Source organism: Amblyomma maculatum, chromosome 4, assembly GCF_055883805.1.
Source record: "Amblyomma maculatum isolate TAMU_Amacu chromosome 4, ASM5588380v1, whole genome shotgun sequence".
NCBI classification, from domain to species: domain Eukaryota; kingdom Metazoa; phylum Arthropoda; class Arachnida; order Ixodida; family Ixodidae; genus Amblyomma; species Amblyomma maculatum.
The window spans coordinates 73,534,808-73,547,558 of NC_139347.1; the positions used below are offsets into that span (position 1 = coordinate 73,534,808).

Below are 12,751 nucleotides of genomic sequence, written 5' to 3' on the forward strand. Positions count from 1 at the left end.
GCAATATCTAACAAAAATCCGGGAAGTAATTTTTGCCCTCCCTGCATTGCGTGAGGCGCTAAGCGACAATAAAATCCCAGATGGAAACGTTCTCTCAGGCCCTTGCTTGGTTACGTGCCTGTCTCCTCGAATAATCACCATTGACATTGGAGTTGCTGCTTCCGGTCTAATCCAAGCACTTCTTCATCCGTCTGTGTGCCACTCATATGCAGGTTACAAGCTACATACTTCATCCATGGATGGTCTCTTTTCATTTTCATTTCATGGTACATATCCGTTTAATGATGACAGCCGTGGGCTCTTTGCAGGTTCCAGCGGCTGTTCGAAAGCGGTCTGTTCAACAAATGGGTGGAAGACACCAAGGGTCACTGGCAACGCTGCATCCAGTCTGGTAGCGCATCGGTTGACAACATCTCTCTAGAGGACATTTTGCCCTTCTTTCTGCTCTGGGGGTTCATGTGCGGTCTCTCCTTTTGGGCCTTCGTTGGCGAGAGTGCATGGGCCAGGGGGCTGCAGTTCAAACAACGAGGGCTACCACAATCTTCGACTATACGCACGAAAAAATAATTTTCCTGGTGTACACCTCACTGCAATCGCAGGATTTTTTAGAGCATTTATGTATCACATCTCGCCGCAAGTAGCAGAAGGGCACAGTGCAAGCGGAACATGTTTCTCAACATTTTGAATAGGAGTTTTGTCTCAGCAGCAAGCCCCGAAACACACTTGTGTAAAGTGCACCAGGAAGCGTTGCGGAGTAAATACTTCTGACTTCATCTGCTGGCTGTGAAGTACATTACCACTGCACCTGTGTTGTGCAACTTGCTTGTCTACAGTGCAGAGCTTACACAGAAACATAGGGCATTATGCGCCATATTTAGCACTCGTGTTAGCATTTTGCGTAGGGTATTGGCGTTTCATTCGACTTTACCAGCTCCACATGTCACGTGCACATATATGTTTCCCTGTAATAGTGCGCAATTACACCTAAGTGTCTACATGAACGCTGCCAAGTGGATACAAAAGAAATCTGTGCACGCATAACGGGTATGATTACTTCACAATCAAAATTTTCTGCACCTTGGGGGTTTCCCCTAAATACATAAAGCTAGCAACTGGTACAGGACCCGGTTATCTGGAGAGACATGGGAGGGGTCTCTGCCATGTAGAGGATGTGGTGAGGCTCCTGATGATGATGATATCTCGATAATAGCTGGTTCAAAAATGTTTGTTCATTGATATTATTTGTGAGGGCTGTACTGGTACAAACGCATGCAAATAAGAGCTTTGTTTTATTTCACCGCATTTGGAGCGACCGTTGCTGCCATTTTCTTTAGATCCCCAAGGACACTAGGTCTGAAGCACATCGTGGTTTCAAATGGCTAGATGTCTTAGCTGAACAGGCTGTTTCGAGATGGCATCTCGTGTGGACTCACCACTTGTGCAGCCAGAAGACGAATTAATTTTATTTCCAAGTTTTTTTTTTTTGTGTGAGTGTGCAGCGTCCCACAGCCGCTTGGGTCAATGTCATAGAATATTGTAACGAAATCGGGTTTCTTTGCTGCGATTCAACCAGATACTGACAAAAAATGATAATAAGATCAGCAGTTTCCGATGCCAATTTCTTTCTCACATATGGAAATAACAATTTGTATTACTGTCGGTCGTGTTTACCTTCCAGTGAAAGAACAGTAAAAGGAAGGCGAAAGTGAACGATTGCTGACCGAAACAAAGATTTGCCGACCATTACGTTGGCTCCTAATGCGAAATTTGAGCGTAGCTCATTAGTTGTTTCAGCTTTTCAATAGATCGAGGCGAAGATTTCGAACAAGACATGTATGTACAAACACACACTTTTTATTTTTAACACGTATTTCTTCAAGAAAAACTCACTAACCGCCCTTGACTGTCATGAAGGAAACTTTGTGGCCGGAGAAATGAAGAGAGCAATTAGGTTATCGGGAGGTTGCGGGAGGCAGCGCGTGGGTCCATCGGAACATTGCGCGGCGAAGAGATAAGAGTGACTGACTGATGCCGCTGACGCTGATCGCGAGTCAAGACATAAGGTAAGATGGAGTGCACACACCGTGATCTGCTGATAGCGAGCAACGCTGGCTTATCCAGCACGTGGTGGAGGCCGCGACATCCTAAGGGATCCCCGTCGACCTCCTCTAAGCCAGCGCTACAGGTCCTTTGACTGGTCCCCTGTTTTTGGGCAACAAAAAAGTTCACCACCACCAGCGGCGGTTTCGGAAAACGGAGAACACCGTCGCCTCCACGCAGGAGAAAGGGGGGGGGGGGGGGGGTATACGCAGCGGCGAACAGTGGCAGGAGTGCACGCAGCAATCGGAGAACACGCGCGGTCGCCGCCACGGAGGAAGAGGGGGGGGGGGGGGGGGGGGGGGAGAGAAGGGGAACCAGAAAAGAACAGCACTCTGATATTGAGATCCTCAAAAAACGAACTGACGGCCTTGAGCAGCCGACCAGAGAAATGCAATTGTCAACCTTAAAATGCAAGTGAATGAGATTGAGCAATGCGAGAGACGTCAAACCCTTGAACTGCAAGAGGATGGTGAAAACTTGCTGTCAAAAGTGAACGAATCAACCCAGTCGCTTGTTATTGATCCTCTCAGAAAGACTGACCTTGTGGTATTTACAGGCTTCCTTAAAAAAAAAATAAAAATATGACCCTACAGTTTTAATACATTTCGTGAGTCGCAAGACCAAATGATCAATGACTGTATTAAGCTAAGGAACTTAGAAATGGGCATGACCTCCGATTTGAGAAAAATCTGACTATGTACAATAAGCGGCTGCTCTGGCTTGTCCGCACAGAGGCAAAAGAACTTGACTATGAGTTTGTGGGCACGAAACGGGAAAATTTTCTCTCGCAAAAGGGAAGGCGCCCGTGTGATTTCCCTTGGTTCTGGTGAAGATTAGAAAAATTTTCGAGCATCATTTCAAGGTCTACACCTGATGGTTTTGTCCAATATCACTATGGCTTATACTCACATTGCTTCTTTCAATTCCCAAATGTTAGGTTTAAGGAAATTCGATAAGAACGATTTCTCAATTTTTAATTTAAACATCCGAAGTTTATGCACATTGCTGAACGAACTACGTTAAAATGTGATGCCATAGTATTCTTGGAAACGTCGCCCAAAGGTGAATGATATGTTTTTATCTTGAAATTTACTCTAGTGGTTCACGGACAAGGGGTGACAGGAAAGGAGGCGGACTGACTGACTGAAAAATGGCAATGCTTACTAGAGATTGCCCAAATTTTGTGAAAACAATGAGGATGTTGAGGTACTAACTGTGTCCTGTAATAACATTATTGCGATAGTCGTCTATAGACCCCCTTTAGGCTGTGAGCAAACATTTCTTAATTATCTTGGAAAAATATGGGACTTTGCAACCATTTATAAGTGGACGCAGTTACAGTACGTGACGTAAGCATAAATCTAATCTCCTAACAACCTGCTACTAAACACCTCCTTGACCTGTTGCTCAGTGATACGTTTGAAAACGAGACTGAATCGAAAACCAAGGTGACCGATTCCTCAGAAGCGCTCATTGACCTATTTCTGTGCAAATGGTTTTAGCGCAATTTCCGGTGTTATGACGGTTGGCCTCAGTAATCACATGTCCATATTCTGCCTGACCCCACACCACAGGAAATACAATGATAAGAAACATAAAGAAAAACCTTATCGGTGGACTGACGAAGTAAGCTTGGCCAATTTCAGGAGTCTAGTTATGAATGCTGATTAAGTGCGTCCTATCAGCACATGATCCGCCTTACGCGTATGAAACATTTCAAACAATTGTTGAGTCGCTTTATAACCAGGCCTTTCCGCGGCGGGCTATAAAGAAACATAAGCAGTGCAGGAAGCCGTGCATCTCAAAGGAACTTTATTACCGTATGTTATAAAAAAATTAAAAGAATTGTTCTCAGCATTATTAAAACTAAACTACAAAATATTATTTAAACAATTCTCGACAATCACTTCTCCTAAGCAGAGCTGACGTCGTGGGTCAAGGCGCCATTTCAGAGTTTTTAAAAGGAAGAAAGAATTTTTTTTTTAAAGCCCATCAGCGCGATAAATTCCGACACTTTTTGTTTTCGTACGAAACGAAAACGGAGCGCAAGGGACGCGTACGAAGATCTGAGGATCGGTACAGATGCGACGTTCGGTAAAGACATCACAATGCCCAGTGGTTACGGCGGTTAGTTCTAACTGCAACTAAGTTTTAACTGCGCCCATTCATTTGCCTCGCAGCTTGGTGCACATAAACACCAATCATTGCCAAGTACGCGGTCGTTGTTTTTGACAGCAATCGAGAGGAAGAAAGTTCATGAAACGTCGTAGTAGAGCCTGTAGAGCAGACAGTTCTAATTTGTCGCCAGTTACCGCACACTTCAGCAGACGTCGCGTGTTTACCAAGCTTCCTAGGGAGACTACATACTGCGCTGCTGTGCACAACATGTAGGGTGCCTCGATGCTTATGCAAAGCATCCTGCGTGTCTCTTACGCTAAGTTTCGGTTTCGTACGAAAACAAGGCGTCGTATTTCCTTGTGTTGGTGGGCTTTAGAAAATGAGTTTTTGTTCATGGTCTTGCACAGGGCTTCAAATTCCCATTGGCACTAACAATCCGCCTGCGATAATTAAAAAAGATATTTAGTGAGCTTTAGTTGGTTACTTGCATAATAAGAATAGCTTTCTAGCAAATTTTGACACCGCATTTAAGAGCGTATTCCTGCCTCGCCGCGGTGCTGCAGTGGTTAAGATGCCCAACTACTGTGCCGGAGCACCCGAGTTCGATCCCAGCCGCAACGGCGGCTGCGTTTCGATGGAAGCAAAATGGAGTGGGTCCGTGTACTGTGCGATGTCAGTGCACGTTAAAGAACCCTAGGTGGTCGAAAGTTTTGTAGTCCTGTCTCTCATAGCCTGAGTCGCTTTGGGATGTTAGACCCTACAAAACAAACAACGATTATGTGTTCCTGCAGACATTCCTTTTTGAATTCAAACTCATCAATTCTAGCAATTTTTGAATTTGTTCGCGGAAACACAAGGTATATTGCCGCAAGCTATTATCTTTATTTGCTGCTGCAAGGAGCCGCCGGTATGCAGTTTTGTCTCTATGTTTGTAACGCACAGAAAAATCTAGGAAATAGTGGAAAATTTTGTGCACTTTCTGCACGCTCAAAGCCGCGGGCGTGGCTTTATCATTGTTTTTATCGCACAAGATGCGCCCAGATGCATTTCGAGGTATTGTAGCCACTAGAGGCAGCTTTCGCATTGTTGAAGTTTGGTGTAGTTACATTCGACGACTTCCTCTAGGTGTTTCTTCGCCGACATTAAATAAGTGCTGACCAGTGCAACGAACATTCGTAGTTAGACGACAAAGGAACTTGCTTGCGGCTGTCGGCGCCGTCGAGTTGCTTAATTCGTTTTCTAGCACAAGTCAGCCCAATGAAGAGTTCCTTTCAGTGCAACACTATTCTATTCACTTGTTGCCTTAGGCATTGTCACTACCACATAAGAATATACTAGCGATTGCTGGAGAGACACTGATTTTTAATTGCGCAGGTAAAAAAAAAATCGAAACGAATGGTATGTTGCAGTAATTGGACGACGTGTCTGTGGACATCTCAACAGCTCCATATGGGAAGGGGTGAAGTTGGGAATGAAAGAAGAATGAGTGAAAGCGGTACTGTATTGGAGGGCTCTGGAATAAATTTCCGAAAAATCATCCTGACATAAATGGAAAGGGCGTACTGGGTCGCGGCCTCCGCTGGCAGACATGATACGGCTTCGAGGCAAACGTGGAGTTATGACCCAGTGGCAGCAGACGTGACTGGAAGGAGGGATGCCCCGGCCGACCCGATCAGTGTTGGGAGGAGGGGGGGAGGGGAGGGGCTGGGCTGTAGTCGGCTTGTCTTCATTCGCGATGTTGTATAACAGCCACGGGTAACAAACACGCCCCCATCTCCGCCTTGTGTGTTCATTCGCTTAATGGACCACTATGTTCTATCTCTCGTACAGCGCGGCTCCTGTGAACGCACCACATACAAGAGCTGCGCAGTTTTCAATTTCGCGCACGGTCTGATCGAGCGCGCATCGTCGTCCCGTGCCGAAATTCGCACTTAATGACCACTCCCTCGCCACGCGTACGTTTTCCGGAGGCTCGTCACGTTTCATTCGGCGCATTACGGACTCTATAGTGCCTGGTGCGACTATGGGCAGCACGTGGACATTCGTGCGGTCGGGCTGGATCCCGTGCTATACAGAGTGAAGCGAGTGTAATAAGAAAATGGGGTAGATCGACACAAATTACGTGTCAGCGATGGTGCGGAACGCCTTTCGGTGCCTACGTTACGCCCTTTGACCTCGACACAGAGAGAAATGTAAACGCTGTGCATGTTCCAAGCAGGCGAGAATTCGCTCTGGATTTACCAACTGTACGCAGCTATCGCCTTTCTAGGTAACGCTGCAGGCTAAAGTATCCTGTTTAATTGCTCTGTCAGCTAGGCGAACTTTGCCTCAGTGATGCCTCACCCCTTTTCTTCTGTACGTAGTAAATGCGCCTGTTTGCAATGTTGAAGGTCGCAGGGTTCGAATTTTCTGTTTTGGCTATGCTTAGATCAGCGTCGGTGGGCTCAAGCGTCTTCGTGCTGAGTTTTATGGCCACGTTGAGGGATCCAAAATTTCTGTAACTATTATATGGCTTAGAAAGTGACCGCTTCCTTTGTTGCTTTACCAGAAAAATGGGGTCCTGAAAAGAACAATATGGCAATAACAGAGCAGATACAATTGTTTAATAGCTAAGCATTACTAACCATGCTCAGGGTTGCAGGGAATACACACATATGAAGTGTCACGTCTCGGTAGAAGACCAAGGAGAACCTAGCGATAGATGGTTTGAATGGTCGACCAGAACAAGTCTTGTGTTCAAGCTTCTTTCACTTCCAGGCTCGCGCTTGTCGTCATCTTTTGCGTCGTCTTCTATGCGGCATTTGCCCCCCTCCTTAGGAAGCATCGTCCCGATGAGAACAAAAGGAAGTAGGAGGTTAAGGTCAGACTGAGTGGTATGGCTTCATACGCACGACGTGGACGACGTCAGCTTGGTGCTGGCGTCGCTTTGATGTCGACACCCCGTCTGGCATCACCTCATAAGTGACGTCGGTTAAACGTCGCTGAACAACATAGGGTCCAAAGTATCGTCGCAATAGTTTTTCGGAGAGTCCACGGCGGCGAATAGGTGTCCAGACCCACACTTTGTCGCCAGGTTCGTACATTACATGCCGGTGTCTCTGATTGTAGCGTTGTGCATCGTGCTCCTGCTGATTTTGAATCCGCACACGAGCTAGTTGGCGAGCTTCCTCTGCACGCTGAGCGAATTCCTCGGCGTCCTGGTCGAGATCATCGGTGTCGGCATTCGGGAGCAACATTGCATCCAGCATAGTTGTTACTGGTCGCCCGTGAAGGAGGCTGAATGGTGTCATGCGAGTGGTGTCTTGGCGGGCCGTATTGTAGGCGAACGTAACGTAGGGAAGTATTTCGTCCCAATTCTTGTGGTTTACGTCGACGTACATGCAAAGCATGTCTGCGAGGGTCTTATTGAGGCGTTCCGTCAACCCATTGGTTTGAGGGTGATAGGCAGTAGTTTTACGGTGACTGGTACCACTGAGGCGAAGAACGATTTCCAAAAGTTCGGCCGTAAATGTAGTTCCTCGGTCAGTTATAATAAGTGCCGGAGCGCCATGCCTCAGGACAATGTTCTCAACGAAGAACCTAGCTGCTTCGGCGGCGGTACCCCTTGGCAGAGCCTTGGTCTCCGCGTAGCGGGTCAGATAATCAGTGGCGACAATTATCCATTTATTCCCGGCTGTAGACGTCGGAAATGGTCCCAGGAGGTCCATGCCGATTTGCTTAAAAGGTGTCGCTGGCACTTGAAGAGGGTGGAGTAGGCCAGCTGGTTTTACAGGGGGTGATTTACGGCGCTGGCAGTCAATGCACGTACGTACATAGCGTTTCACTGTCGCCGGCAGTTTTGGCCAGTAGTATCCGTGCTGTACTCTAGCCAACGTGCGGGTGTAGCCTAGGTGACCGGCGGTTGGCTCGTCGTGGCACGCTTGCAAAACTTCAGTGCGGAGAACCGATGGGACGACGAGCAGAAGACTGTTTCCCCCAGGACGGAAGTTCTTCTTGTAAAGGACGTTGTTGCGAATAAAAAATGAAGAGATTACTCGGGCGAAAATCTTCGGCACAACCGTAGTTCGCTTCTCCAAGAAATCAATAAGAGGGAGCAATTCCTGATCCTCTCGCTGCTGTTGGGAAAGCGTTGCGTCATCTATGACACCTAAAAACGCAGTGTCTTCATCGGTCATAGTGGAAGGTTCGACCGGCGCTCGCGAAAGGCAATCTGCATCCGTGTGCTTCTTTCCAGATTTGTAAATAACTGCCATGTCAAATTCTTGCAATCGAAGGCTCCAACGCGCGAGTCTCCCTGAAGGGTCCTTTAAGTTCGTCAGCCAACAGAGAGAGTGATGGTCGCTGACGACTTGAAAGGGGCGAGCGTACAAATAAGGGCGGAATTTCATAACCGCCCATACCACTGCAAGACATTCTTTTTCGGTTGCCGAGTAGTTCGCTTCTGCTTTAGATAGGGTCCTGCTGGCGTAAGCAATTACCTTTTCCACACCATCCTGGCGCTGCACTAACACAGCACCTAAGCCCACGTTGCTGGCATCCGTATGAAGCAGTGTAGGGGCGTCGTCATCAAAGTGCGCCAGGACAGGTGGTGTCTGTAGACGCCTCCTCAGCTCATTGAAAGCTTGTTGCTGTTCTTCACCCCAGCGAAAGACAGCGTTGTCACGAGTCAGTGAAGTTAATGGCCAGGCTATTCGTGAGAAGCCAGCAATAAACCGACGGTAATAGGCGCAAAGACCCAAGAAGCGCCGCAATGTCTTTTTGTCCGTAGGTGTTGGGAACTTGGCGACTACGGAGAGCTTTTCAGGATCCGGCCGAACACCTTCTTGGCTGACGACGTGGCCTAAGAACTGCAGCTCCTCGTAACCGAAGTGGCACTTCTCGGGTTTTAATGTGAGGCCCGCAGATTGTATGGCCTGAAACACAGCTAGCAAACGGAGTAGATGCTCTTCAAATGTAGCCGAAAACACTATCACGTCGTCAAGATACACCAAGCATGTTTGCCACTTAAGTCCCGAAAGCACAGTGTCCATCAGTCTCTGAAATGTTGCTGGCGCCGAGCATAAACCGAACGGAAGGACTTTAAACTCATACAATCCGTCGGGAGTGATGAATGCTGTCTTCTCCCGATCCCTCTCATCCACTTCGATTTGCCAATATCCACTTTTCAAGTCCATCGACGAGAAGTAACGTGCATTTCGTAGGCGATCCAAGGAGTCGTCGATGCGAGGGAGAGGGTACACGTCTTTTTTGGTCACTTGGTTGAGCTTGCGATAGTCTATGCAAAATCGTAAGCTGCCGTCTTTCTTTTTAACAAGTACCACGGGTGAAGCCCAGGGACTCTGTGACGGCTGGATAACGTCGTCTCTAAGCATTTCGGCCACCTGGCGCTGAATGGCTTCACGTTCTTTCGGAGCCACACGGTAAGGATTTTGTCGAATCGGGCGAATCGAGTCATCCGTGATAATTCGATGTTTTGTCAAAGGCGTTTGGCCGATCCGCGATTCTGAAGCAAAACAGTCTCGAAATTGATCTATGAGATCCAAAAGGCGGTCCCGCTCTGAAGAAGACAGATTTGGGCTCACATCAACGATGGTTACGGGTGTCTTGCACACTGATCCTCTCTGTTGCAGTAAGCAACAGTGCTGCGCATTTGGGAGGCTGTCGAAAAAGGCCACAGTTGTGCCTTTCGGAATTTGCTGACGCTCGTCGCTGAAGTTTGTCAGCAGCAGTTCGGTATGCCCATTGGTCAAGTTGACCAGCCCTCGAGCTATAGAAACACCTCGGCTGAGTACCAGGGTAACTGCCCGTTCGGCGACGCCATCGCCTGTATGCGCCACGTCGCATTTCACTTCAACAAGAGAACATGATCTCGGAGGTAATGTCACCGTCTCATTGGCGACGCGTAAGGGCAATAGTGGTACTTGCGCATAACCAAGGTCTTCATGGTTTTCTTCGAACTTTTTCTTCGATTGACAGCGAAAGTCAACAGGAAAGCTGAGCAATAAATGACTTATGTCGGACTCGCTATCGCTCTGTTTGCAAAGAGCACTACGCGCAGCAGTTTCGTTTGAAGTTTCGAGTTATGTCCTCGGCTTGATTCGACAAAGAATAAAAAACTTTTGATCATGCCTCGATGTGAATCTGCTGCCGAGCTTTGTACTGACGTTTCTGCAACGTGACTACTTTCGTTTCCAGCTGGAAGATTGTTGTGATATCTGTAACAATCGGCATGCGGGAAGCGCGGACGGCTAGTTGATGCCACATGAATCGCAGAGCTCTAGATGCCCGTTTCGGTCAAAAGCGCTGTGTAACGTGCTCTACCAGGCAGCATTGCAAGTCAGTTTACCGATTCCCATCAAAATGTGCACGCCTTGCTGAGATACTCACTTTGATTTTTTACAATCTGAGGATCATCCAGATGTTAACCTGTACTTAGCATTGAGCAATTTAGCAGCAATATGGACTTGTCGAAAACCGCGTTTCGCACTTGCTGATAGTTCTTTTCTTCTTTTCGCTCGAAGGCACTGTCGCTTCTCAGCTCAGAGGTTGCTAGGTTTGTTGTTAGTTCGCTACTAATGGGAAGGCTTATGAAGCATCTAACAGCTAGAGCGTTGTCCTGCTGTGGTGAAGAGGTATCTGGCGAAATTGGTGTAATGAGCTTCAGACAGCTTCGAACGGGATTCAAAACAGGTTTTACATCGGGCTTGCATGTTTTGAGGTCACTTTATAATAAAATCTGTATAAGGGTACACTGAGAAGTAAGCGAGTAAGAAAATCATGCCCCCCCCCCCCCCCCCCCCCTTTCTTGCTCGAAGCACATTATTGCGCTCTGAAGTGTGGCAGTCCCTGATTTTAATTTCTTCTTAGTCTTTTGGTATTGCTTTACGTGCTACAATTTTGGATCCACTCCCTGTAGAGCCTTTTCGGTACAAACGAACTGGTCTACTCCTAAGCTATGTACGTGGCTTGTCGCGAATCTCCAGCGTTTGCAATCTTGCAGGAGTGGAAAACTCTCAACCTTGACCTATCTAGTGCTGCTAATTTTCCGATTCCCGCCGATTCGATCATTATGCATATATCGTCAGTAATATACTTCGCTATGCGACAGTTATTGTCTATTTGGAGCGATGAGTAAAGCAACAGTTTTTCGGTAGCCACAATAAAACTCATGATTGCCTTACCAAGAATAATTGTAGATCCTTCTGTCAAAAGTGTCAGACACGAAGCACTATTCAAGGTATCCAAGTTGAGCGAATGTCTACTCAGGTGCTCAATGTTCATTTTCAACCTCAGAAAGGCACGCTGACTGAGTAGATCGCTCGAGCCAAAGCAGCGTCAGTTTCTGCTTGCGGCTGTGTCATAAGATCTACAAAATACACAACACTCTTGTCTTTTTTTTTTTTTTTTTTTTTTTTTGGCATTGGCTGCGGTTCTTCGCCTCTGTAAATTTCCAACTCATTTGTTTGACTTGATGACTGTGCAAATAAACAATTCGAAATGTTTGGGATTTGCTTCCCTGAGTCGAATTTTCTTAATTTCCCGTTAATAACCCGCGCTCAACGCTGCAGTACTTATATGCTTCGTTGCGTCAGCGGCCATTTCTCCTACAGACAAGCGACTGGAGACGGCGTTGGTGGGTCAGCCGTTCTCAGAGTTTAGACACGTTCTGTTAACCCTCTGTTGTGTTGATTCTGTCATCTCAGGACTGCGCAACCATAATTAAGTCTTACGAATTTAAGTTCTGCCTGGTTTCGCGTGTACATTTCTTCTTACCTCAGCGCCAATAAGCATTGCTTTACTTTGGGTTTTCCGTTCGAGCGTACACAGTAACAAATCACGCTACCAAACAGTCTTGTATTCGGAGAAAAGCTTACGTGTGCTGAAGCCTCTGCTGTTTTAGGTCATGTTTGTCGCGCGGTAGCGTGTTCAGCCTTCTTTGTTCAACTCAAGCACTGACTTCAAGTTGCAAGTGTGTGCCGTTACTAGAAACTTGGCACATTCATGGGGTCCAGCTTTCAACTTACTTCCTCAAACATGAACGTTTGAGAAACATTGGTAAAACTAAGCTTGTTGTCTTAGTTAAACATTGACAGCCGATTGGCATTAGCGGAATAGCAGATACGAAGGGCAGCCCAGTGTTGGTGTTTCGCAGACCTCTGCCAGGTTCTGCGCATCACCTACATGCCTTTTTTTCCCCGTCTGCGCTCAAGTTCATATTCAGCGTTCTTTTGCGACCTTAATTTAATTCGATTGCTTTCGTGATATAGTCACGGACTCCATGCTTACCGATGCATCGGTGCACTTTCAATCTCATCTGCTGAATTCTTGGAAAACTAACTCCTTCGCTGCTCCTTCCACTTCATTAAACCATAGCGCTATCCTCTTGCTCTTCTGCATCCACGATGCATAAAGCGCGTCGGCGCATACGCCAATCACCACGACAACCGCTCCCCGCTGAGGCTAGATAATAAAGGGAGGGCAATAATTTGAAGCTGGTGCACCCCTTAACTGAGATCTGACAACGCAAGGAGTG

General features: G+C 47.1%; 1 protein-coding gene across 1 annotated transcript in view; it reads left to right on the forward strand.

Moving 5' to 3' along the window:
• Positions 1 to 12,751, forward strand: part of LOC146191405 (putative glutamate receptor) — a 39,525-nt gene that overhangs the window by 25,057 nt on the left and 1,717 nt on the right. The window contains exon 8 of the mRNA XM_084600320.1: positions 309 to 501. Coding sequence (XP_084456446.1) covers positions 309 to 501 — 193 coding nt within the window. The remainder of the gene's footprint in view (positions 1 to 308; positions 502 to 12,751) is intronic.